Source organism: Galeopterus variegatus, unplaced genomic scaffold (assembly GCF_000696425.1).
Source record: "Galeopterus variegatus unplaced genomic scaffold, G_variegatus-3.0.2 Scaffold2648, whole genome shotgun sequence".
In the NCBI taxonomy this organism is placed as follows: domain Eukaryota; kingdom Metazoa; phylum Chordata; class Mammalia; order Dermoptera; family Cynocephalidae; genus Galeopterus; species Galeopterus variegatus.
In genome coordinates this window covers 63,004-90,619 of record NW_007728759.1, presented here as the reverse complement: position 1 = coordinate 90,619, position 27,616 = coordinate 63,004, and the positions used below count along the sequence as shown (strand labels likewise).

Here is a 27,616-nt window from a genome sequence, read left to right as displayed (position 1 = left end):
AGAGAAATAATGGTGGATTGCAAGAATCTAGTTTCTGAACTCCCTAGTCCTGCCACAAAACAGTGAAATCCTCTCTTTCCTGGGGCTTGCAGGGTATCTTCACCTCTGGATTCCCAACTTTGACGTGCTAGCAAAACCACTTTATGGGGCAGACAAAGGGGATCCTGCCATTCCCTTAGATCCCAAAAAGCCCATTCATTCTCCCTTCCAGCAATTAAAAGCTGCTCTCCTCGCAGCCCCAGCTCTCTCTCTCCCAAATTTATCTCATCCTTTTATGTAATGTGTCATCAAAACCCAAGGACTGGCAGTCGGAGTTTTGGGACAAGAGGCAGGAGATATTGTCTCCCCAATTGCATACCTCTCAAAACAACTAGACACTGCAGCTCGAGAATGGGCCCCTGTTTATGGGCGTTGGTGGCAGCCACCCTTTCACCACAAGAAAGCTCTAAACTAATTTTTGGACAAGAAACAGTCAAGACCTTCACAGCCATAAGGAAAATTCCGTTTTCCTTCAAACCGCACTCTCCTTTAAAATCCAGCCACTCTCATCCCCAAACACTCACTACCGTTTTAGAACATAATTGCACGGAGGCTTCAGACTTTTTTCTCAATCCCTTTCCACACATCATCCCATTACATGGTTCATAGATGGGAGCGCCACCTCCACGCCCACCTCCCAGGCGGGTTATGCCATAGTAAATCTAACACAAGCTATTGAGGCTGCCTCCCTCCCCCCTAACAGCACTTCCCAACAGGCAGAACTCATTGCCCTGACCCGTGTTCTCACTCTGGCAAGTAACAAACAAGTCAATATATACACTGACTCTAAGGATGCTCACCACATCCTACACTCCTGCGTGGCCATATGGAAGGAGAGAGGATACACGACCACTCAGGGAGGGCCAATAAAAAACAATCCTACACTCCTGCGTGGCCATATGGAAGGAGAGAGGATACATGACCACTCAGGGAGGGCCAATAAAAAACAGACATCTTATCAAGATACTTCTTGAAGCTGCACAGCTCCCAAAGGAGGTTGGGCTTATACACTGCAGAGGACACCAAACTTCCAATAACCCCATAGCCCAGGGAAACAAACTGGTGGATCTAACCGCAAAACAGGCTGCTCAATCGCCAGGCTCCCACTCTTCCTCTCCTGCTCAGGTCCTTCTCATGGCTCCCACACTCTTACCCCAATACACACCCCAAGAAATACAACACCACCAACAGTTGGGGGCACAGAGAAAGGACAATTGGTACACTCTCTCCGGTCACTATGTCCTGCCTACCACACAAGCTGAGCAAATCCTTTTAGATTTCCATAATTCAGTTTCATATAGGCTATGAACCCCCTTCTTCAGCTCTTATATTACTCTCCCCACAAAAGGACACGCTATCTTCTAACCCTAGTAGATACCTTTTCAGGTTGGATTGAGGCTTTTCCCTGCACTTCAGAGGATGCTACAGCAGGAATGCATGCTCTCACCTCAGAAATCATCCCTCGTTTTGGCCTCCCCGCCAGTCACTCACCTATGGTCTGCCCCCCGCAAGCCCATAGGCCTCAGCCCCCTCGAACTTACGTACGGCAGACCCTTCACTCTCCCACCTCTCCCTTCCAGCTCATCGCCTTTAGGCCAGTATCTCCCTACTCTTTCGCTCATTAGGGATCTTCTTGGGGAACAGGCCAACCTTCTATTACCTTGTACTTCCCCACCACCCCCTCAGACTTTAAACTGAGCCCGGGACAGCAAATGTATATTAAGACCCAAATCATAAAGCCCCTCTCACTATGTTGGGAAGGGCCTTATACAGTACTTCTCAACACCCCCACGGCAGTAAAAGTGCTAAGCAAGGCCCCGTGGTATCACTTATCCTTGGTAAAACTAGCACCTGAGACTTTACCCAAAAATCTGTTAACACCAAGCCGGAGGGGTCCCTCTACTCAACCCCCAACCTAACATCTCCTTACATTTCATCCATTTTAGGACCCTCAAAACTAAAAATCTCCAGGACCTTTGCTCTTCCCCCAATCCCAGAAGAAGGATGATATTTCCCCTGGTGATTATCCTCTCACTCTTACAGGCACACTTCCCTTCGCATCCTTTCCATGTTTTTCCCCCTATCTCAATGCTCCCCCTTACCTGCAACTTGAAGGTTCCAGGTCCTCAGGGACGATGCAGTCCTCAGCTAATCAGACTGGTCCCCAAGCGACTCATCTGTCTCCCACTTCATGAGAAACTTTTTGTGGCCACCCCCCTCCATGGGCTCCATCATGCAGCCCATGATGTTTCCACAAACATCTCTTCACATTCCTCTAATCTCACCTCAGTGGGGACTGTCAGCGTTGTGCGGGGCCTGCCCACACTCTGCCTAACACCAAACACTGCCACTCACTTACCCCCTCCTCATCCATGCCCTACAACCAGAATATTATTCCTTCGTAAAACTATGTTATCCTGTTGCCTGCCCCCTAACTCGATTTCTTGCATATTTATTTGGCTCATCCCTGTATCACAGTCCAGACAGAGGGGACTGGGACTAATTTCAGCCCCCCCTCTCAGGAAGTGCCCCTGCTCCCATAGGGCACTAACTGTACTTTTTAATTGGGGCAGGGATCCTTCCTGCAACTGGAGCTGGCATAGCGGGCCCTGCTATTGCCTCCCAATTCTATCAAAAACTCTCAGAATAACTAAGCATAGACAGCATCTCCTCCCTCCGGTGACAGGTCACCTCACTTGTGACACTCACTTTACAGAACCGTTGGGCCCTTTACTTCCTTACAGCTGAGAAGGAAGGCACCTGCCTCTTCTCGGGGGAGGAATGCTGTTATTACATGAATGAGTCCAGGGTGATCCAAAACAACTTGAAGCATTTCACTGAACCCTTGGATACCCTGGCTTATGCCCCTACTAGGACCCCTAACTGTGCTGGGACTCATCCTACTTTTTGGTCCCTGTCTCTTTTGGTGTTTGTCTAATTTCTTGCAGAAACACACACAGGCTTTTACCAACCAAAAGGTCACTGAATTGTTCCTGTGAGGAGGATATCAACCCATCAGGATCAGCGACCCTTCCCCAGAGGAATACAGCCTCTCCACACGAAACCAATACCCCGCCACCTAATTGTTTTACCTGCCACCATAAATCTTTTATTTTTTTCATATCTTTGCCCATCTCCAGGAGGAAGTAGCTTCAGAAGAATGAGACCTTCGCCCCTTTTCCCTTCTTCTTATACTTAAAAGGCAGGAATGATGGATTTTGGAGGTGACCGGCACCATTGTGCACCCAATAAGCACCAGCACGAAACAGCTGCCAGCCTCGTCTTCCACTCCAGCTCCAAGCCCCTCCCCGCTTTCCTTTATGAGATGCCTCCTGACTTAGAAACAACTTTCCGGCTTCTGCATCGGTGCAGTTCTCCACCCAGTTACATCAACCTAATGGTCCCTCCCCACCCCTGTACATTTTGCACCCAACAGCTAATATAAACTCTCACAAACCCAATGTTGCTACTGTCCCCCATTTTCAGGGCAGCCCTAGGCTGTGCTCCACTTTGAGCACAGCCCAGCAGATTTCTTTCTTTAATAAAGCTTGAACAGTACCCAGCATCTCAGCTCACTTTCTTTTGATAACCACAACAATAAAATAATAAAAATATCAGTTTTAAAAAACACAGTATAACAACTATATTTACCTAGTATTTACATTGTGTTAGGTATTATAAGTAACCTAGATGTGATTTAAAGTCTATGGGAGGATGTGTATATGTTATAGACAAATATAATAAATAGATAAAATAATGTATTAATATTAATATTTTAAAATATATTTAAAATAATATATATTTAAAATAAATAAAATAAAATATGTAAATATAATAAATACATTTTATGTAAAGAACGGAAGCATCTGCAGATTTTGGTATCTATGGGGGTCCTGAAACCAATAGGTCACGGATACCAAGGGATTTGCAAAATGTTAGTAATTTTAGAATATGAAAAATCACTGTAATTTACTAAGAGAAAAATAATCACCTCTGTCACAAATAAGGGCACAGAGATGTATTTTATAACAAATGGATACACAGATTAAATTAGCAATAGAGACATGAAAATATACAACTCTGTTTAGTAATCAAAGATGGAAAATTATAACGAACGATTAGAGGTAATATCACAGATCACTTAAGAGCACACAGTCTGGAGACAGTGAATGTGGATTGAAGTCCTGACTCTACTATGGCACCACCAACATTTTACTAAGTATCTTTGTATATCAGTCTCCTCATCTATGAAATGGGAACAAAAATAGAATCTGCTTGTGGTAGCCAGCTGTCAGGATAGCCACTAATGTTTCTCACATCCTGGTATTCATGCCTTGTGTAGTTCCCTCCTACACTGAATAGGGCTGATCTATATAACTAAGAGGATATTGCAGAAACAACAAAGTGTGACATTCAAGGATATGTCATAAAAGACATTGTGGCTTCTGCCATGCTCTCCGTTGGATCAATTGCTCTGGAAAAAGCCAGCAGCCACATCATGAACACACTCAAGCAGCCCTAAAGAGAGTTCCACTTGGTAAGAAACCAAGACATCCTACCAACAGCCAGTACTAACTTGCCAACCATGTGAGAAAAACACCTTGGAAGCAGATATTCCTGTCCAAGTCAAGCCTTCAGATAACTGTAGCCCTACCTGACATCTTCCCTGCAACATCATAAATATCCTGAATATAAGATAATAAATGTTTATTGTTGCTCATATCACAAAGTTTTGGGGTAGTTACACGCAATAGATAACTAATATGCTACCTCATAAAGTTGCAACGAGAATTGAGATAACCTATGAAAAGTGCTTTACAACAGCAATACTTGCACACAGTAAGTACTATGAATGTTGACTACCACTATTACTATTATTATAGTATTATTATTATAGTTATATTAGTTCTCATCCAACCAAGGGGCAAAACTTACAAGAAATGTTACCCACTTGTGCAAAGATAAGTTATACATTTCTGGAGAGCAAATTGTTACTGTGTATTTAAAATCATAAAAGTACACATACCATTTAAACTAGAAATTTCAATAATTACATTTGCCTTGATGATTTTTAAAAAGTACCTACCACTTTTTAAATTTCATTATTTCTGATTCCTTATTAGAAGCTGAGTTAATGCTCTCAACAAGAAAGTAGCTATTGGCAGATTCATCTATTTTAGTCCATATCAGTTATTACATAGAATAGTTTGATGGCTTAGATGAGAATTTGGCACCAAAGAAAGTGATAATATTAAAATATTAAATAGGATTTGATCATGAGTTATAAAATGCATCAATATGCCAATTGCACATACTCATAAATTTATATACATTATCTTTTACCAACAGTAATAATGTTTCAGTTCACATAAACAATTACTACAGTCTACAAAGAAATAACCACTAGTTGTAATTAAGTGAATAATATGTTCCCTACTGAGAAATTACCATTCAAATTTTATCATGGAATTAATTAGGCTTAATAATTTGGACCTTGTGGAAAAAAATGTGAAAATATAAAAATTTATAAATAAATTAAAAACAACTATCATCAACAAATCCAATGTCTATGTAGTATTATATATTCCTTTGTAAAAATGACATATAATTTCATGTACCTGAATATTATTAATAAAATTGTTATCCTACTTCAAGAAATTTCATGTCTTATTTCACTTATATTATCCTTTATTTTAATATAATTTCTAATACTGATTATAGTTTGATAAAACTAAATCCCATATACACACTGCATTTCATGTATCTATTGTCATATGGCTAGATATTTTCCTTTTTCCTACACCTATTCTTACAATAAACAAAATCATACTGGATGTCTTTTTATTTAAATTTTATGTGCAGCTCATGGGATTTCCTCATGAAACCTGCATGTAATTTTGTAGACAGACTATAGCTGATGTCTTTCTCCTCTTTGGATTTCTGCATATGCACCTTTTTACTACATTCTATAAGAAATACACCCACTCCTATGCTCCCTGTCAGCACTTGTCAACGTCACCTCCAAAGCAGCCTTCTAAGAACACACATCTTAATGTGACATGCTGCTAGGAAAGTATTCAGTGCCTTCCCTTATCCATGTGTCCAGAATTCTTAAAGTGGATTAGAAACTTCTCCATAATCTTATCTCTGCCTTGTTTCCCAACCCCAGTTCCTACTATCCTCTGTTTTGCTGCAGCAACATTACACTTTTTTTCTGCTTTTGAGAGCTCTCCACATTTTCACCCATATCTGCATTCACCTACATGAGATCAACCCACTTCTGTGTCTGTTTATACCTTACATCTATTATAGCTCTACGGTCTCACTGTTTTAAGCTTTCCTCGGCACCTGCATTGTGTTTCTTTAACAGTCATCGTACAGTGACTTGTTCAACATGATCTCCCCCAGTAGAATACATGAAAGCTGCATGTGAGGGCATGTGAGCTTTAGTCACACAATAATGAGAATCCTTTTGATCTTTGCCATTCTGTGAGTGTAATGGTATTGCATTGCAATTTTCATTTTGGCGGTATTAGTAACCCTGGGTACCTTTTCATGTGTGTAGTGGTCATCTGTATGTCCTTTTAGGTGTGCAAAGTGTCCATTCAATTCTTCTACTTATTTTTATTGGTTTCTCTGGATTCTTAATATTGAATTTTAGGAGTTATTTATATATATATATATAGAGAGAGAGAGAGAGATACAAATTTTACTCAGATACATTCACTGTGAATATTTTTATCCTAGTCTGGGGGCTTGCCTTTTTCTTTCAATAGTGTCTTTGTGAAGAGTGGAAGGTTTAATTTTGATTAAGGCCAAGTTAACCTTCTTTTTCTTTCTTTTTTTTCTTTTGTGGTTTGTCTTTTTTGTGTGCCCCAGCTAAAAAATATTTACCACCCAAGTTTGTCAGAATATTCCCATATGTTTTCCATTTGGTATTTTGTAATCTTACCTTTTACATTTAAGTTTATGATCTATTTAAAGTTAGTGTTTAATATATGGTGTGAGATAAAGCTCAAGGTATATTTTTTCTTTCTAAAAGGATATTCACTTGATTCAGAAATATTTGTTGAAGACTATCACCTCCCCAAGGTAATTGACTTAGCATTGAAAACCCATCGAAAAATGTAGGTGTGTCTACTTCTGGACTATATTACGTTGCATTAATCTATCTATCCATATAATAATTCCATGCTTTCTTAAATGCAATAGCATCAGAGTAAAACCTCCAAAAAGGTACTATAGACCTTATGACACTGATCTTTTTCATAGTTGTTATGGCATTTATAATTTCTTTATATTTTAATATCAATTTTAGAATAAGATTGTTAATTTTTTGGAGAGACTGATAATATTTTAATTGAAGTATTTATTGAACCTATATATAATTAGGGTAGAATTAACACATTAATATTGAGACTTCAAATTTGTAAAAAAGGTATATTTTTCAGTTATTTAATTCTTTTTAAAATTTCTCTCAGCAATGTTTATAGTTTCATTGTATAAGAATTCTTGTACATATTTTATTAAATTTTCCCCTAAGTATTCCATATTTTTGATGTAATTGTAAGTTATATTTAACTTAAATTTCTAATTTATTATTATAAGTATAATAAAATCGAAAACAAAATTGATCTATGCATAAGAAAGATAGTTTTGATCTTCCTAACTCATTAGTTCTACCAGCTTTACTATAGATTTATTACCATTGCTATAGAAGTGTTTATTTAGTCTACGAATAAAGACAGTTTTACTACTTCCTTTCCAATATGTGTGCTTTATTTATGTCCTTTTCTTGCCATATTGCACCTTCAGTACAATGGTGAATGGAAGTAGTAACAGCAGACATCTTTGACTTGTTCTCAATATTAGAGTTAAGTATTCACCCTATAAATATCAAGTATAATAAAAATATAATGTTAGTTTCTTTCTATTTTTAATGTGCATAAGTTTTTGTCAGGAATGCGTAAGGACTTTTTTCAAATGCTTTTATTGTATTGATTGATGATCACATAGTCTGTTTTTCCCTTTAATGTATTAATATGGTGAATTGCTCTGATTCTTAAATGTTATATGACATTTGCAGCACTGGGATAAATCCTACTTGGTCACAATCTATATATTACTGAATGTGATTTGTTATTAGTTTAAAGATTTTTAGATTTTTGTTCATATGAAGTATCAGTCTGTAATTTTTGAATTTTCTCATGATGTTTTTGGTTGGCTTTGGTCTAATAAAATAATGCTGGCCTCATAAAATCAGTAAGAAACTGTTCCCTGCTCCTTTATTTTCTGAGAGTCAGTTTGTGCAGGACAGGTTTTATTTCTACTTTAATTAATACTGGTTAGAATTTCTTGCTTAACGACACGTCTTGTAATTTTGATTTGATACTGGCCAATGTAAAAATTACTTTATACAATGTTTAAATTTTTTCTTTCTCTAAACATGTGGTGCTTCATTTTGGCAGGATTAGTTTGATACCTCTAATGCCTGTTCTTTAAGCTTTGCAAGAGCAATGTTGGTAGACAAAATTCTACAATGACCTCCAAGATGCTTTGCTCTTGTGTTCACATCCTGTATAATACCCTTGAGTGTGGGTAGTGCCTGTGAAATGATTGGACTAAACACCTGTGATTAAGTTATGACAAATAACCAAGGTGAAAGTTGACTTTGAGCTATTAGAAAGGAAGGTTATCCTTGGTGGGCATTAACCTACAAGGAAGGACTGGCCCTTCCTTGTAGGAGAGGTTCAGAGTTGTAGCAGATGTTCTGTTGGCCTGAAGAAGCAACTGCCATATTGTAGAAGCCACGTGGCAGAGAATGGAAAGCAGCTTTTAAGGCAGGAGCCTCAGTTCTATAACTGCAAGGAACTAAAAACTGACAACAACCAGTGAACTTGGAAGACCTGGCCTCAGTAGAAATTATAGATCCACTAGAGATTTTCACTGCAGACTAGAGAGACCCTCACCAGGGAATCCATTCCTGGAATCCTGACACACAGAAACTTAGATATCATATTTGTGTTGTTTTGAGCTGAAAAGCTACTGGTAATTTGTTATGTATAAAGACAAAACTAATACTAATCAGAGCGGCATTCACTCGAGGGATAGCTCAACTTTACTAGAAACCAAGTCTCTTATAAGATTCCACATGTTTGGTCTGCTCACCAAGGAACCTCCACTACATCTGGCCAGAGTGTGAAAGCCTCCCCGACCTGGTTTGAGCTCTGGGAATTGTCCTACTTACGATTTCTTGGTTGTTTTTAGCCTGGCTTTTGGAGTTTCATTTTATGCATGTGTGACCTAATACTCAGAAAAAATTACAGGGAGCCATGTTTAGACTTCTGGCGCTTTTTTTCTGTGTCACTCTCTCCTCCAGAATTTTTTCTTAGTACAACATAATGGAACAATTACTTGCATATTAGCAAATGTTTCATACATTTTAGCATATTTTAATTTTACTCAATTATAGTATTTTTTAAATTCTTAATCTTTTAAGTTTTTTATTCTTATACTCTGTACAGTGTAGCAACAGATGCTATGAGACAGGCACTGCGCTATAATTGGAGATAATGAAGCACTTTGACACTCATGCTAGTGTTAAACAGTCATCTAAGCAATGATAAATCAATTAGTTAGCTTCTACCGTAGAACTCATATTAAATGTGAGGATATACAACAAAGATGAGAGCTGCGAAGATAAATAAAATGATTCCTCACTGTCCTTTTGTTCCCATGGTCAATTGGTCACCACGTCTACAGAACATATATAAAATGTTTCACGAATCTGTTCTCATGCTTCATTTCTGTTATAGCCGCTCTGGTTCAATCTCTCAGTATCTCTCACTTCAACAACTATAATAGCTTCCTAAAACATCACTCCTGTGAGGTTCTTTTTGTCCTCTCAACTGCATTCAGTATTTCCTCCAAAATTACTTTGTTATCTAGTTAAAATTCTATGTCTTTATCTAATACATTCATTAGTCTCTTATAAGGCTCCAACAAAATTCCAACTCCTTAGTAAAATCTAATACACAATCTAATAAACATGCACAGTCAGAGACACACACACACATTTATTTGTGTGTGTGCGCACAATACAAAATTCTTAGGCAGTATGACTTGAGGTAGGCTCCAACAAAATTCCAACTCCTTAGTAAAATCTAATACACAATCTAATAAACATGCACACTCAGAGACACACACACACATTTATTTGTGTGTGTGCGCACAATACAAAATTCTTAGGCAGTATGACTTGAGGTAGTGATAGATTAAATATTCCATTACAATAACTGTCATTTCCACTTGCTGGCCAACCTATTACTATTAAAGATATCATTCTTTTGTGGTTATAAATTGCATTTTAAGAGACTCTTTCCAAAGCAAAAGGAATTACTTCATGGATGGGGGAATTATTTTAAATCATAAAAGCCTTAGCAGTCTATTGAAGGCCCAGGAGATTGACTAAATTCCTCAAGCAATATCCTATGAGAGTAGGGTATAATTGGAATCACAAGTTTTGAGATGCATGGAGGGTGGCAAGGGCAGGAAAGGGGGATTATAAAGTTTCAACTGAAGCTCTGTGTAGAAAAATAGGCTCAGGGGGAGTGGTATTCTTAGGCAGCAAGTAAAAGCACATTTGCTCACTCATTTTCAAAGGGTGATAGATAAAGACAAAGAGAAAACCTGCTACTGGAATAGAAAGTCTATCTTGTTTTTCATCATATCACTAGTGCCTAGAACAACAAATTGCTCACAGGAGGACTCAAGAAAATGTTTTGAATAAGTAAATGACAGGGAAAGGAAACATACTTATTCTTCCTCATAAAACATTTATAACAAGGAACTAATTCACAGACTGAAAATCATAGGTCTAGGATATGGCAGAATACACCTGGCACTGTCCAAAGAAGAAGAAATATTCTACTCCGGCTTTCAGGACCATGAAATTGAGTGTATAAGAAATATACAACCATAAGAATATTAGTGGGGTCATGAAGATGCTTTGAGTTAATTAAATCGTAAGTTGCGCATAAGAAAATGGCTCAAAATACTTAATGTTCAGTGCCAATTTAACAAATGTCAAAGAGAATAAGCAGAAAAGATGGTTTGGCTGCTTAATAGACCTATATATTAAAGTTTTAAATGCTACAAAAAGGGAAAACAAATAAATCATTGAAAAATTTTGTTAGGAAAAGCAAAACCCAAGAACATATTTTACTTAAAAATAATCTATGCCAGTGTTAAATGCCTGTTTTGATGAAATAGACCATGGTTGTGTATGATACTAATGTTAGGGGAAGCTGTGGGACATAAAAGGTACATGAGAACTCTCCGTCCTATCTTTACTACTCGTCTGTAAATCTAAAACTATGTCAGTTTATAAAACTGCATTAAAAATAAAATTTTGTTTTAATACTGAATTTAAAAATACAGTTTCAAGGGACATATTGGGTACAATTAACAACATCTGACTAGGAACCAGATCCTTAGAATTATTGTTAACCCTCTTAGGTATAAAAATGTTAGCGCGCGTATGTAGCAAAATTTACTTATTCTTCGGAGAATCATGTTGAAGTAAAAATGTGCATATGTGTGTGTGTGTGTGTGTGTGTGTACAGAGAGAAGATCAAGCAAATGTGGCAAAATGTTAACAACTGTTGAATGCAGATGGAGGGAATACAGGCTTTCATTGTATAATTATTTTAAACTGTGTAAGTTTGAGTTTTTCAAAGTAAAAAATAGCAGAGACAAAAAAATGTAAAGACTCTCCAGACACTGCTGGTTTTGAACGTGGCCTAACGTTAAGTAGTTTCTCAATATCTCTACAATAATACAAGAATCAAAGAGAAAAGATTTTCATCCCCCCCCAAAAATGACAATTTTCAAACGTTTAGTATTCTATATTTTGAAAATATAAAAATTCAAAGCATTATGTTCTTCAGTAGGTTGTAAGAATGAAGTTCAAAATGATGTCTATGTGAGTGTTATACGGGAAATGAAGAAACCATTCAGCATGAAAAACTAACACTTCACCATTTGGTGAAAGTCAAGGCTGCACATCCATATGTTATTTAGAAACAGCTAAGATAATTTCCAATATTTATGTTGCTAGGAAATATTTTCCCACTCTTTTTTTGGGTTGGAAAAAGTGAGGCATTGGAATGTCTGGTGATTCAGTAAAAAATAGATGGTGGCTAAGATGAGACAAAACCTTCATAATTTGAGCCAAATTATTTCTCCAGGATATGTGTGTGTGTGTGTGTGTGTGTGTGAGAGAGAGAGAGAGAGAGAGAGAGAGAAAGAGAGCGAGAGAAAGAGAGAGAGAGCATGTGTGTGTGTGTGTGTGTGTGTGTGTGTCTGTGTGTGTGTGTGGTTGTATCTTAAACAATCTAGTTTTTATAATGGTAGTCATACTTTCTACTAAAAAAGATATATGTTTACACAATATTGTCAACGATATTGCTAAAAATGCATTTATATTTGTGCTTTTAACTTTTTATTGTAATTATTATTTTTTAATTGCTCGAAGAACTAACTCCTACTGTTGTGATATAATGATTCATTCTTCTAAGCTTATTTTAGTTGTGAATTAGAAAGTATTTCATTCAGTCAACACTTCACTATAGAGATTTTTTTCTTTCATTCATGAACTATAATCAAATTGTTCTATATAAAAAACCGCAATAAAGGCAAGGAAAATAACATTTGTAAATAATTCACAATTTCATGTACTAACTGATTTTTCCATTATTTACTCCTACTTGTCGGTGAAAATTTATTGATTTGATTTTTATGTCCTCTTATATCTGTTAAAATGAAGTGGGAAATTTTCAAAGGACCCAATGATTGAAAGAAAATTAGATAAGGAAGCAAAGAGAACTGAATACTCACAGAAGACGTAAGACTATGTCGGGGGAGGGGGCATGTAATGAGGATAGAGTATTAACCTGAATATAGCTATTAACTTACTCCTACAACATGAATTCACCTTCCACTGATTTTCTGAGTAACTTCATCTGACCAGGAGACAAAACAGCAAACTTCTTTCGGATAAAATTGATTAAGTGGGGAAAACAGTTTAGTTTTAAAGTTCATTCAAGGCTTTTTAATAAAAGAGTTCTCTTCCTAGTGAAGTACACATCTTTTCTTGTTTGTTTGTGTTGGTGCGTGTGTGTGTGTTTAATTTTTGGAATATAGAGTGGAGGAGGAAATATGGGTTTGATTTTTAGTCATTAAATTTTGAGCTACAGTAATGTGTCTAAAAATTGAACTACCATAATTTTTACCTTTTTCATCATGGTTTTGCAAAAAAGAGGAAGCAATTTATGAAGGACTCAACAACATGGAAGCATAATTTTTTTTCAGGTGATTTCAGATCAGATATTTGACACTGGGGAGGCTTTTCTAGAATTGCTATCCCCACAAAAGATTGACAGTGAATAAAAGAGGTTATAAAACCATATTTTTGCATTAGTCATAGCTATGAAGCACTGCCATTACCACTGTCATATATTTCAGTACCAATTGCCACCTTCTACAAAAATATTGTATTAGTAAAAATGTTTCTCACTGGAAGAGATTTAGCACAACACAAACTATATTACCATTTGAATTTTGAACAGTGAAAGTTGAAAAAGAGTAATCCACAAGAAGTAATTCTTTAAAAAAATCATATTATAAAAGAATGTTGGCATCTATATACTAGAAAAAGTAAACTAGTGAGTTTAGGCTGATATTGGAGGTGTGGAGATGTAGCTGCCACTGTAACACACAATGGCAATCACTATTGCAAACGTTCTAGGTCATATGAAGAGAAACTACTGTTTCTACATTTATAGATACAATTTGTGAATAACCAGGAAAATATAAAAAGGAATGTGTGTGTGTGTGTGTATTTTTGATTTTTTATTGAGACATAGTGAGGGTACATATTTAAGGGGTACAAAGATATATTTCAGTACATGTATACAATGTATGTTGATCTATTCAGGGTAATTAACCTATTCAATCATTACAAAACTTAATCATTTCTTTGTGATGTGCACATTTGATCTCTCTTCTAATTGTTTGGTTACAGGCAATACAACATTATTTATTGTAGATTTCTGGATTGACTGTACACCAATAGGGTTTTTATTTTTCCTATCTTGCTGTACTTTTGTAACCACTAATCAGACTTTTACTATCCCTCTTCCCTCCCTTTTACTGCCTCTGGTAACCATAGTTCTTCTCTCTCTTTTTAACAGGTAAAATTGTTGTTATTTATTTTGTTTGTTTGTTTGTTTTGTTTTGTTTTTTAAGCTATACATATGAGTGAGAACATGCAGTATTTCTCTTTCTGTGCCTGGTTTACTTCGCTTAACATAATTTTCTCAAAGCTCATCCATGTTTCTGCATATAGTAGAATTTAATTCTTTTTTATGGCTGAGTAGTATTCCATTGTGTATAGGTACTATACTTTCTTTATCCAATCATCTGTCGATGGGCATTTAGGTTGGTTCCATATCTTGGCTATTGTGAATACAGCTGTAATAAACATGGATGGGGTTTAAGTATCCCTTCAACACGATCCTTCCAACTGCAGTAAGATGGTATCTCAATGTGGTTTTGATCTGCATTTCCCTGATGATTAGGTATGTTCAGTATTTTTTCCTATACTTGTTGTCTATTGGTATGTCTTCTTATTGAGCTCTCTGCCCAGTGTTAAATTGGGTTATTTGGTTTTTTACTAGTGAGTTGTTTGAGTTTCTTGTATATTCTGGAAATTAGCTCCCTTTAAGATGCATAGTTTGCAAATATTTTCTCCCATTCTCTAGATTATATCTTTGCTATGCAGATTGTTTTCTTTGGTTTTTAGTTTGATGTAATCCCATTTTTTAATTTTTACTTTTGTTGCCTATGCTTTTAGGTCTTATTCATAAAATCTGTGCCTAGTCCTACATCCTAGAGCATTTCCCTTGTGTTTCCTTCTACAAGTTTTATAGTTTCAAGACTTACCTTTAATTCTTCAATCCATTTTGAGTTAATTTTTGTGTATAGTGAGAGATAGGGGTCTAGTTTCATTCTCCTACACATGGATATCTAGTATTCCTGGCAAAATTTATTGAAGAGGTGGTCTTTTCCCCAATGTATGTTCTTGTTGCCTTTGTCAGAGATCAGTTGGCTGTAAGTATGTGAGCTGATTTCTGGGTTCTCTATTCTGTTCCATTGGTCCAAGTGTCTGTTTCTATACCAGTACTATGGTGTTTTGGTTACTATAGCTTTGTGATATAATTTGAAGTCTGGTACTTGATATGATTTCAATCTTTTAAATTTGTTGAGATTTAATTTGTGGCATAATATGTGGTCTACCATGAATAATCCATGTATTGATGAGAAGAATGATTACTCTGCAGTTGTTAGATGAAATGTTCTGTAAATGCCCGTCAAGTTCATTTGGTCTAAAGTGACATTTAAATACAGTATTTCTCTGCTGATTTTTGTCTAGTTGATCTGTCCAGTGCTGAGAGAGGCTTATTAAAGACACCAAATATTATCTTACCTCTCCCATTAGATCCTATAACATTTGCTATATATATGTGGGTGTTCTAATGTTGAGTGCATATATATTTTTGATTGTTATATCTTCACACTGCATTGATCCTTTTATCATTATATAACTTCCTTCTTTGTCTCTTTTTATACTTGTTGGTTTAAAGTCTATTTTACTTGATGTAAGTATGGCAACTCCTGCTCTCTTTGGTTTCCATTTGCATAGAATATCTTTTTCCATCCCCTCACTGTTAATCTGTATGTGTCTTTATTGGTGAAGTGAGTTTTTTGCAGCCAGCATACAGTTGGGTCTAGTTTTTTAGTCCATTCAGCCAGTCTGTATCTCTTAAATGGTAAATTTAATCCATTTACAGTCAGGGTTGTTATTCAATGGTATTGTCTTATTCCTGCCATCAATTTTTAATGGTTATTTATATTTTTTAATGGTTACTTTATATTTCTTTTGTTCCTTTCTCTCCCTTTTATTGTTTGTCTTTGCTGTTCAATGTTTTTTTGGTTTTTGGGGTTTTTTGTAGTGATAAGATACATCTTTCTCTTTCGTGTTTGTATATGTGCTCTACCAGTGGTTTTTATTTTTTCTTGTGTATTCATGATGATAGTTATCACTCTTTTGATTCCAGATGGAGGATTCCCTAGATGATTTCTTGTAGGGCCGATCTAGTGGTGGTGAATTCCTGTACTTTATGTTTGTCTGGGAAAGATACTATTTCTCCTTTATTTGTGAAGCACATAGATTTGTTGGCTATAGTATCCTCAGCTGGCAGACTTTTTCTTTTAGCACTTTGATTATACCACTTCACTCTCTCCTGGTCTGTAAGGTTTCTGTTGAGAAGTCTGCTGTTAGTCTGATGGTGATTCCCTTATAGGTGACTTGATGCTTTTCTCTGGCTGTTTTTAGAATTTTTTCTTGGTCTTTGACTTTTGGTAATTTGACTATAATGTGTTTTGGGAGGTCCTTTTTGGGTTGAATCTGTTTGGCAGTCTTTGAGCATCTCGGATCTGGGAGACCATATCTAATACGGTCTTCAGAACTTCAGAATACTTCAGAAGTTTTTGGCTATTATTTCATTAGTCTTTCAAAGCCTCTTCCTTTCTCTTTCCTTTATGGAACACCAATAATAAGCATGTTTGTATGCTTAGTGTTTTCTGACAGATCTTGTAGGCTTTCTTCATTTTTTTAAATTCTTTTTTCTTTTTATGGTCCAATTGGGTTAATTCAAAAAGCCTGTCTTCTAGTTCAGAAATTCTATCTTCTGCTGTTCTTGCCGGTTGCTGAAGCTCTGAGTTGTATTTTTTATTATGTTGAATAAATTCTTCAGTTCCTTTTTTCTGCTTGCTTATTTTTTACATGTTTCTATTTCTTTATTGAATTTCTCATACATGTCCTGGATTGTTTTTGTTTTCTTCATTGTGATTTCTATTTATTTTTTCTTTGATCATGTTGAGTTTCTTAAGATTGCTGTTTGGAATTCCTCTTCAGACATTTCACTGGTTTCCTGTTTGGGATCTGGTACTGGAAAATTATTGTCTTCTTTTTGGGGAGTCATGTTTCTCTGTTTTTTCATGCTTCTTGTATCTCTGTATTGATGTCTGGGCATCTGTTGGTATAGTCACTTCTTTTAGTTTTTGAAGAAGTTTTTGATGGGAGAGACTCTTACCTGGAGCAGTGTTGTATATTTTTAGTCAGGTTGGGTGTCATAGATTTAGTTCTGGGTGAGTGTGGTAGCAGGTGCTGGCTTGTTCTTGGCTGGTGTGGGCAGGACCGCTGTGTCAAGTGGGCCTGTAAGCTCTTGGGGAAGGTGGGCATGGATCCAGGTGACCAATGCAAGGGATCGGCATACTCCCTGCTGACTGACAGCCTGGAAGGAATGTGTTTTGAAATAGCTTAAATGAAAGATGACCATGGCGTGACCTAGAACTGGGTCAGAGATAAGTCTGAGATATTCAGGGAGCATGACTTTGAGAACATTATGATGGGTTGGATGCAGAGGATGAAAGAATGACTTGTATGTTTTAAGTTCTAAGTAGATGGTTCTCAGAAAAATGGGTGAGAAACAGGTTTTTGGTCAGGGAAAATCAGTAACTATGTTTAGATATCTTAATTTTGAGATGGCTATTAGAAACCTATTAGGAGATATTTACAATGCAGTTGGAGACAAACCTAGAGCTCAAAGTAGATATTGACGGAGAGATTTAATTTGGGAAATCATAAAAATGAATGAGATTCTCTAAGTAAAAGGCATATAGGGCAAAAAAAAAATCTCTTTAATTTTCTTTGTAGAGAATCTGATGATATGTGCACAATGACAATTTTATTTTTCTGCATTCTGATGATAATTCCCTTTTATTTCTCCAGATTTACTTCAATCCTTAGGATTTCCAGAAAAATAATGAATAAAAGTGGTTTTAGTAGATACCTATGTTTGTACCTAATCTTAAGGACAGACTTTCAATACGTGATCTTTAAATATTATTTTTTCTCTAGGTTATTTTGAAGGCAATTTTCCTTCGGTTAAGGAGTTCTTTGTTCCTAGCTTTTCAATAGTTTTTCTTTCTTTTTCTTTTTTAAATTGTAAGTAAATGTTAAGTTCTCTCTCAAATTATTTTCCAGAGAAATGATGATATAGTTATTCTTTTCTGTAACTTGATAATCTACTTGTGTAATAATTTCAACTTGGTGATGATATATTCTTTTTAAAAAATATTACTTACTTTATTTTCCTAATATATTTTATATAATTGTTCAACTACATTAACCAGTTAAATTACTCTCTAAATGTCATATCTAATACTATCCTTGAATTTTTTATCAAGGCTATGTTAGTCACATAAAATGAGTTGGGGAGATAACTTTCTTTTTCTACTCTATGAAAATGTGTGTAACTCAGAATTTTGAGTTTTTTGAACTGCTGTAATAAGCTATTTGTAAAACATCATGGGTGAATCTCAGCTACTTTTTCTGGAAACAAATATAATACAAATTTGTTATGAGGATGATAAATAGGCACTCAATGATTAATAATTACTTTCATAGGTATTATTTAGTAGTGCTTGGTTTTCTTCTGAGTAGTTTTAAAATCATTACACTATAGGGTAGTGTTTCTTATTATCTGCATTTTACAATTTGAAAAGCTCAAGCTTAGAGAGATGAAGAAGCCTGAGGTCATGCAGTAAATATACAAAATAACAAAGACTTCACCAAGCAATGTTCCATTCCAGAATTTGCAGTTTTAACTACTTTGACAAATTTATTATAAAAGGGACGAATTGCTGAAACTAAACTCTGTTACCTCTGTGAGTAACATTTGTATCTTTTCTTTGAAAATTTGTGATGACGAAAATAATCAAATCATCTGAGAATTATATTTTTATGTTGCTAGAATCTCACTGTAATTTGTAGTAATTGAGTTTATATTCAGAAATCTCTTATCATAACTATTATTCTAGTGACTATTTTATTTTTGTTTATCTCAAAGCTGATTATTTTTACCTTCCTTTCTTTGTATGAGTAACAGCAAAATTTTTGTATTGCTGAGATCACATCCATATAGATTTTTCCCCTTTGGATCTGATCAAAGTATAGAAGCTATTTTAATTATAATTAATAGTATAATAATTAATACTATAATTCATTCAAATAATAGTGTTATAATTTGATAACTTACTTTAATGAATGCCTACAATTACTTTGTTCTGGATAAAGTGATCCGTGAAAGACATGAATGATAGATATGCATAAAGGAATAGTTGCTATAGTGTTTTTGCTTTCTAAAATTGAATACATTTATAAACGGAACTTTGAAATTTCTCTGTTCCACACATCTTAAATAAAATAGGTTTACTTTTATTTGTTTTTTTTGGTGGCTCACCAGAACAGGGATCTGAACTCTTGACCTTCGTGTTACCAGCACCACACTCTCCCAAGTGAACTAACTAGCCAACTAGATTTACTTTTAAAATTAAAAATTATAAATTATAATCACAGTATGATTTACACAATTTAAGGTAAACTGGAGAGGCTATTTAAAGAAATGGAAATACAAATGTCTCATATATCTTGTGATAATTGCAATCATGCATATTTAATACTCATGAGGATACAAGAACAAGAAGATAAAATAAATATTATCAAGTAAATATTATTTCAAATAAAGCAATTATTATTTTATGGCCAACAATATTGCTAAATAACAACACAAAACTTATTGATTTCAAACAGCCACCATTTTATTTCTCAATATTCTGTGGATAAGTGTGATTCCCTGTATTTGCTGGTAAGTTGGGAGCTGGACAGGTGGGGTGCTGGGAGGGATGAGGCTCACTTTCCATGTGATTTTTCATCCTTAGAGAGGCCAACCTGGGTTTCTTCAAATGTAGTCCCTGGGCAGTGTTCCAACAAAGGGCAAGGAGAAGCTGCATGGCCTTTTAAAGCTTAGCTTCTGAAGTCATACAGTGTAACATTTGTTACATTCTATTGGTCAAAACAAGCCACAAGGCAAGCTCGTATTCAAGAGTGAGGAAATATATTTCATCTCTTCATGGGCAAAAGCTGCAAAGTCACATCACAACAGGACACAGACACAGGGAACACGATTCCTTGGCAACCATTATTTTTCAACAATCTACTACACGAACTGACAGCTTGATATACTGCCCTTTGAAAGGTTAAGTCCATAAACTTTTTAACCTCATGCTGAGGTATAAAATATATTATGTTGGTTTGAGAGTCTCATACATCTCTCCAAACTCTTTCTATGGCACTTTAATGAAACTAGGTGATTTCATCTCTATATAAGAGGAGCTCCTGTGGGATGTTGTAATCTCAGCCATAAAAGAATGCTGACACACTGGGCCAAGCCCGTGGTGCACTCGGGAGAGTGCAGCGCTGGGAGCGTAGCAGTGCTCCTGCCGCGGGTTTGGATCCTATATAGGAATGGCCATCTCAGCCATAAAAGAATGCTGACACACTGGGCCAAGCCCGTGGTGCACTCGGGAGAGTGCGGCGCTGGGAGCGTAGCAGTGCTCCTGCCGCGGGTTTGGATCCTATATAGGAATGGCCGGTGCGCTCACAGCACTCACTGGCTGAGTGCAGTGCGGCCGGTCTCAAAAAGGACAAAAAAAAAAAAAGAATGCTGACACTATTAAAAGGAATTTCAACAGGTGTCAAAATGAGACATATTGAGATAAACTACTTGGATAGAATTTTAAATAATCTATTTATTCTAATGGGTTTTTCAAAGTAATGGCAGAATTAGAATTTGAAAAAAATTAATGCAAATAGTCTCTATAATTTTTGGTTTATAGAAGTAGACTAATTCAGCAAGTTTCATCTACCTGTGGGGAGAATATAAATGGCTTGCTAAAGAAGGAAGAAAAAACTGAAATCTGTTCTGAATTTTAGTTATGACACAATGAAAATTACAAATTATTTTCCCAAACTGCTTATTGTTTTAAGTTCCAGGTTCATTACCTATTTATTGAACATCTAATATATTTCAGACATTACTTATTTAATCCTTACTGCTAACCCTAACCAATAGCAAAGATATCAAATATTATGGCATTTTAATAGAGAAAAATAGGACTCAGAATACTAAACTGCCTACCCAAGTCTTAAGTGGTGGCACTCAAATTTAAATTTACATTTTTAGGACTTTGCCTATTGCTCATGTCATTACTGCCACCCTAGAAATTTTGTCACAGCAAATTATTAGCAGTTATAACAAAGTTTTTTCAAAAATATTCCTTTTGCTAAATAATAATGACAGCTTAGTTATAAAGGTCATTTAGGTAAACAGTTGGCATTTATTGAATGCTAATTATATATAAGTAATAGGTACTTTTACAAGTGTAATTATGGAGTACCTTATGTTACATATGTGATTTATGTATTAATGTACACTTTATGTTACAAATACAGTATGTATATATCATAGGTATATTATTACATAAATTATATACATACATTGTAATTTATGTGTAATGTATGCATGTACTTTATGTTACATAAAATGTGTGCATGTATATGATGTAAGTATTAAATATAATTATGAAGTACTTTATGTTACACATATAATGATAAAGTACTTTACATATACTTTTTCAATTTAATTTTACAAAGTCTTTTACAAAAGAGGTAATTTTTACTTTTCAGTTTAGAAAATAAGCTTGAAGAAGCCCTGGCACTATCTCGGAACATTTAAGTTTGAATCTCTATGATCAGTATTTTTTTTTTTTCCTTTTTGTCTTTTTTTTTTCGTGACCGGCAACGGATCGCAACCCTCAGTGTAGCGCCTGTATTGGACCGGGACCGGCAACGGGATCGCAACCCTCGGTGTTGCTCCCGCACCTCGCCCAGCCAGTGAGCGGCCGGTCTGTATGTGGGATCCGAACCCTTGGCGGGAGCGCCGCCATGCTTCCCAAGCAGCGCACTGTAGCAGTGCGCCACCGGGCCGGCCCTATGATCAGTATTTTAAAAACCTTCCAAAGACATCCTAACATGAAGCCAAGGTTGAGAGCCATTATTTTAAGTTGTTTACTACACATTTAAAATAAATCGATGACATTGTTTGTCAAAAGGCTAGATGATATAAGACACAGCAAACTAAGTAGCAACAATTTCATATTTTCTTATTATTTAAAAATGTGCTTGTGTTTCCATTTTTATTTTAATACCATATGCTAATAGGTAAGCATTTTAAGATACGTGAACACATTTTCTGAAGGAAATACATTTTGCTGACACATTGTTAAAATTATATTTTAATGACTTGAAGCTTTAGACTATTAAGATGGAATATAATATAAAAAAGAAAAAGGTTATTATGTTTGGGGGAAAAACATGTACATAAATTACTGACTTAATCAAAGTTAGTTCCTCTCTCCTACAGAAGCATTTGAGAAAAAAATAAAATATCATTTTGCTGTTTAATTTCTTAATAGTTCAAAACATAATCTCATGTGATCAGTTATTTTAAAAGCAGTGCCTCCTAAAATAATTCATATGTATCTTTTTCTTGAACTCTTTTCAAATTCTATCCCCCCAATTAAATCCATTTAAACAGACCTGAATGCATTTTAATATATTACTCTATTGCATGTTAAATATATATGTGTATTAAATAATATATAACAATGCATTATCTATGTGTAAGTTAAGTATAAATCAACCAATGTACCATTGAAACCACTGTCTACATTATGCACAAATCTACCACTGCTAATCTACTTAGGCTTATTAAGGCATCACAAAAGCTCAGATGCTAGAATCACAAAGGTATATAAAAAAGTAAAGACATCTCAAAATATTATTTTGTCACATATCAAAGAAATCCTCTTATAGCAAACAATAACAAACAAGTAAATGATAAAAAAAAGAAATCTTTCTCAGCTCTATACAATTATGAATCTATTAAGTTGCCACTAACTTCAGAGATAGAACTCTTACATCACAATGGGAATTTGAGGAAATTCAATGGATCTCACTCAAGATAAAAACTTACCAGCAAATTTGATATGGAATTTATTCTCAGGCTTTAATATTTGGACATATAAAGGGCAATTTGGTGCAAAATCTTTTACAGCCCATGCTCTCAATATTGTTTGGTGATCCTGAAATAATAAAAATAAAATGCCATGAGATGTAAAGTAAGAACCATCAAGTAGTTTGTTAAATGTTCACATCCACGGTTACAAATTAAACATAAAAATAATTCATTGTGAGAAATTATTTTAAGGATTTGACATTATTTCTATAAAAGAGGGTGACAATACCTAATTCAATCAGTGCAAATTAGCAGCACCAAGAAAATTAGCAGAGAGTAAGAGGGGAGTAGCAAGACACATTTAAAAATAATTTTCCTAGAAAATTCCTGCAGGTCAGAAGCCTTCAGAAATGCAGCATGACTAATAGTTTGTGATAGAAATTTCCATGAAAAAAAATGAACTTACAACATTAACATATTTAGAAAAATTGGTAAAGGGAAACTACTACAGTGACCATACAAGTAGAGAACACATTGCTTGACTTTTTTATAAAGCAGTAACGGTAAGAGGATTTTGGCTGTGTGTGTGTGTGTGTATTTGAAGAGATAAAGAACTCCCAGATATAGGTAAAGGGAAACTACTACAGTGACCATACAAGTAGAGAACACATTGCTTGACTTTTTTATATAGCAGTAACGGTAAGAGGATTTTGGCTGTGTGTGTGTGTGTGTGTGTATTTGAAGAGATAAAGAACTCCCAGATATGATAAAATATATTTTTAAAAAGATGCTAAGACTGAGCAAGGAGATCAAAATTATGCTTAACATGAAAACTTACACATAGGAGTTATGCCATAAACAATTATTTGGTAAATTTAATAACTCAAGGCAAATTATTAGAGAAATATGCCACAAAAGTAGCTAATAAATTTTTAAAGGAAGCACAAAGATACTGTAGCATTGTACTGTCCATATAGTGGCCACTAGGCACATACGTTTGCTTAAATTCAAATTAACTGAAATTAAATAAAATTAAGAAATCAATTTCTCAATTCACTTGCCAAATTTCAAGTGTTCAAAGCTATGTATCGCTAATGGCTGCCATTTTGAACAGCAGAGATATAGAACATTTCTAGCAGCATAAAAAGTTCTATTTGACAACCCTGTTAGAGAAAGAAAAGGAAGATCAAAAATGCAAGTGGATATGAGGGATTGTTTATCCAAATGCTGAAAGAAGAAGCAGTTATTGATAGCTGGTAACTGCTATCCACTGAATGTTTTACAGTGAAATCTTAACCGCCATTGTGATCACAATAGGAGATGGTGCCTTTTCCAGGTGATTAGGTCATTAGCGATCCACACTCATGAATTGGATTAGCACCCATATATAGAGACCCCAGAAAGCCCCCTCACCACTTTAGCCATGTGAGGATGCAGCTCGAAGACAACCATCTATGAACCAGGAAGCAGGTCCTCACCAGACAGAGAATCTGCCGGCTCCTTGATCTTCAATAGCCTAGCCTCCAGAACTGTGAAAAATTAGTCTCTCTCATTTGTAAGCCACCCAGTCTATGATATTTTGTCACAGCAGCCCAAACTAAGATAATAACTTCCAGTTACATAAAAATTGATGAAATGTAGACCAGAATGGCTTAAGTGGATATTACAGAGAAACATTCAAAACATGATGAATCTAATGCCACTATGACTCATCTAGTGAATACCTGTTAGTTCATGTAACATGCTTGTAAATCTAAGATTGGAGGGTTAAAGATAAATTAGTGGTTGCTTGCTGTTATTTCCCTTTCACTAGAAGTATAAATTTATTTATTTTTTTGTCCTTTTTGTGACCGGTTAGGAGATCGCAACCCTTGGCGTGGTGTCACCCGCACTGTGCTTAGCCAGTGAGTGCACCGGCCATCCTTATATAGGATCCGAACCCGCGGTGGGAGCGCCACTGCGCTCCCAAGCACTGCACTCTCCTGAGTGTGCCATGGGGCCGGCCCTAGAAGTATAAAATTTTAAGTGAAAAAGAGAAAAAAAAATAGCTCACTATCTAAGTAAAAGGATACCAAATACAATTTTTACTTTATTTCATTTTGTATAGTGTTGTGTTAAAATAATGAGCTATTCTAGGGTTTTTACTGTGCTTTGTTCCTCAATATCTAACTGAACTTGGACAACTTAGATTACCTCATTCATAAAATGTAAATAAATACTTTTTATTTCAGAAGATGGTTATAGTGAAATACACAGCACATGTAAAGCTTTTAATAGAGCTTGGCAATTATTTAATGTTGAAAAAGCATAAGCTGTTTTTCTTATTATGTGTATCATCTTAGAAATAATAGAATACATATCATTAAGGATAAAAGATAAAAGAACAAGGATAAATTTCTTAGCAAGAAAATTTTAAACTGAGATTTGCCTGCTGACACAGGCAACAAATGTAACATTAAAAAGAGAAAAAAAGGTGAGGTGAGTCTCTTGTAGACAGCATAAAACTGGGTCTAGCTTTGTAATCCAATCAGCCAGTCTGTGTCTTTCGAGTGGGAAATTTAATCCATTTACATTTATGATTGTTACTGAAGGGTATCATCTTACTACAAGAGTGAAGGGATAGAAAAAAGATATATAATGCAAATGGAAGTCAAAAACAAGCAGAAGAAGCTATTCTTCTATTAGATAAAATAACTTTAGGCCAAAAACTATAAAAAGTGACAAAGAAGGCCATTATATAATGATAAAGGGATCTATCCAGCAAGAAGACATAACAACCATAAAAATACAGGCACCAAACATCAGAACACATAAATATATAAAGCAAACACTATTCAGTTTAAGGAAAATGAAAGACTACAATACGATAGAAGTCAGGGATCTGAATACCTCTCTCTCAACAGCAGATAGATAATCTAGGCAACAAATCAACAGAGAAACATAGGGTTTTAACCACACTTTAGACCAATTTGACCTGGCAGACATCTACAGAACATTTCATGTAACAACCACAGAATATGCATTCTTCTCATCAGTGCATGGGACATTCTCCAGGATAGACCACATGTGGGCTCACAAATCCAGCTTCAACACACTTTGAAAAATTGAAATCATTTCAAGTATCTTCTCAGCCCACAACAGATTAAAACTAGAAATCAATAATAAGCAAAACTCTGGAAACTATATAAACACATGGAAATTAAACAATATGTTGCTCACTGCCATACAGATCCAAGAAGAAACTAAACAGGAAATGGAGAAAACTGTTGACATTAATGAAAATAAAGACACATCATACTGAAACCCAAGGAACACTGCAAAAGCATTTACATCAAAAGAATAGAAAGATTTCAAATGAACAACCTAACACTACACCTCAAAGAACTACAAAAATAAGAACAATACAATCACAAAATTAGTAGATGGAAAGAAATAGTTAAGATCAGAGCAGAACTGAATGAAATAGAAACTAAACCAAACCAAAACAAACAAACAAAAAATAAATAGAACTCAAAAGATGGTTTTACTGCTGAATTCTATAAAACCTTTAAAGAGGAATTAATATCAATTATCTTCAAACTATTCCAAAATATTGGGGGAGAGGCCGTTCTCCTAAACTCATTCTATGAGGCCAATATCACCCTAATACCCAAACAAGACAAAGATATCACAAAAAAAGAAAACTATAGGTCTATACCTTTAATGAACATAGATGCTAAAATCCTTAATAAAATATTGGCAGATAGAACACAGCAACACATCAAAAAAAAAAAAAACAAAAAACCATATCTATACACACACACAGCTAAAATCCTTAATAAAATATTGGCAGATAGAACACAGCAACACATCAAAAAAAAAAAAAAAGCCATATCTATACACACACACACGCGCACACACACAATATAATCAAGTGGCATTCATTCCAAGGATGCAAGGATGGTTCAACATATGCAAGTCAATAAATATGATACACCTCATCAACAAAATCAAGTACAAAACCATATAATTATCTCAATAGATGCAGAAAAAGCACTTGATAACATCCCTTCATGATAAATTAGGTATAGAAGGAAAGCATCTCAGAACAATAAAAGCCATATAATACAAACCCACTACCAATATCATCCCAAAAGAGACAAGGATGCCCACTCTCACTACTCCTATTTAACATAGTTTTGGAAGTACTACTCAGAGCAATCAGGCAAGAGAAAGAAATAAAGGGTATCCAGATTAGAAAAGACTAAGTCAAATTTTCCCTGTTTTCAGATGACATAGTCTTATATATAGAAAAGCCTAAAGACTCTACAAAAACAAACAAAAATCCTCTCAGAGTTGACAGATGATTTCAGTAAAGTTGCAGGATACTAATTCCCAACAGAAAAAAATCTGTGGCATTTTATACTCCAACAGTGAACTAGCAGAAATAGATATCAGGAAAGCTAGCCCATTTATAGTAGTCACCAAAACACACACACACACACACACACACACACACACACACACACACACACACACACACACACACACACACA

General features: G+C 35.3%; 1 protein-coding gene across 1 annotated transcript in view; it reads right to left on the bottom strand.

Moving 5' to 3' along the window:
* The window catches only part of LOC103598507 (potassium channel subfamily T member 2-like), a gene marked incomplete at its 5' end in the record, with an annotated part of 230,756 nt that overhangs the window by 168,267 nt on the left and 34,873 nt on the right, over positions 1-27,616 (bottom strand). Inside the window, 1 exon segment of the mRNA XM_008582500.1 lies at positions 23,100-23,208. Coding sequence (XP_008580722.1) covers positions 23,100-23,208 — 109 coding nt within the window.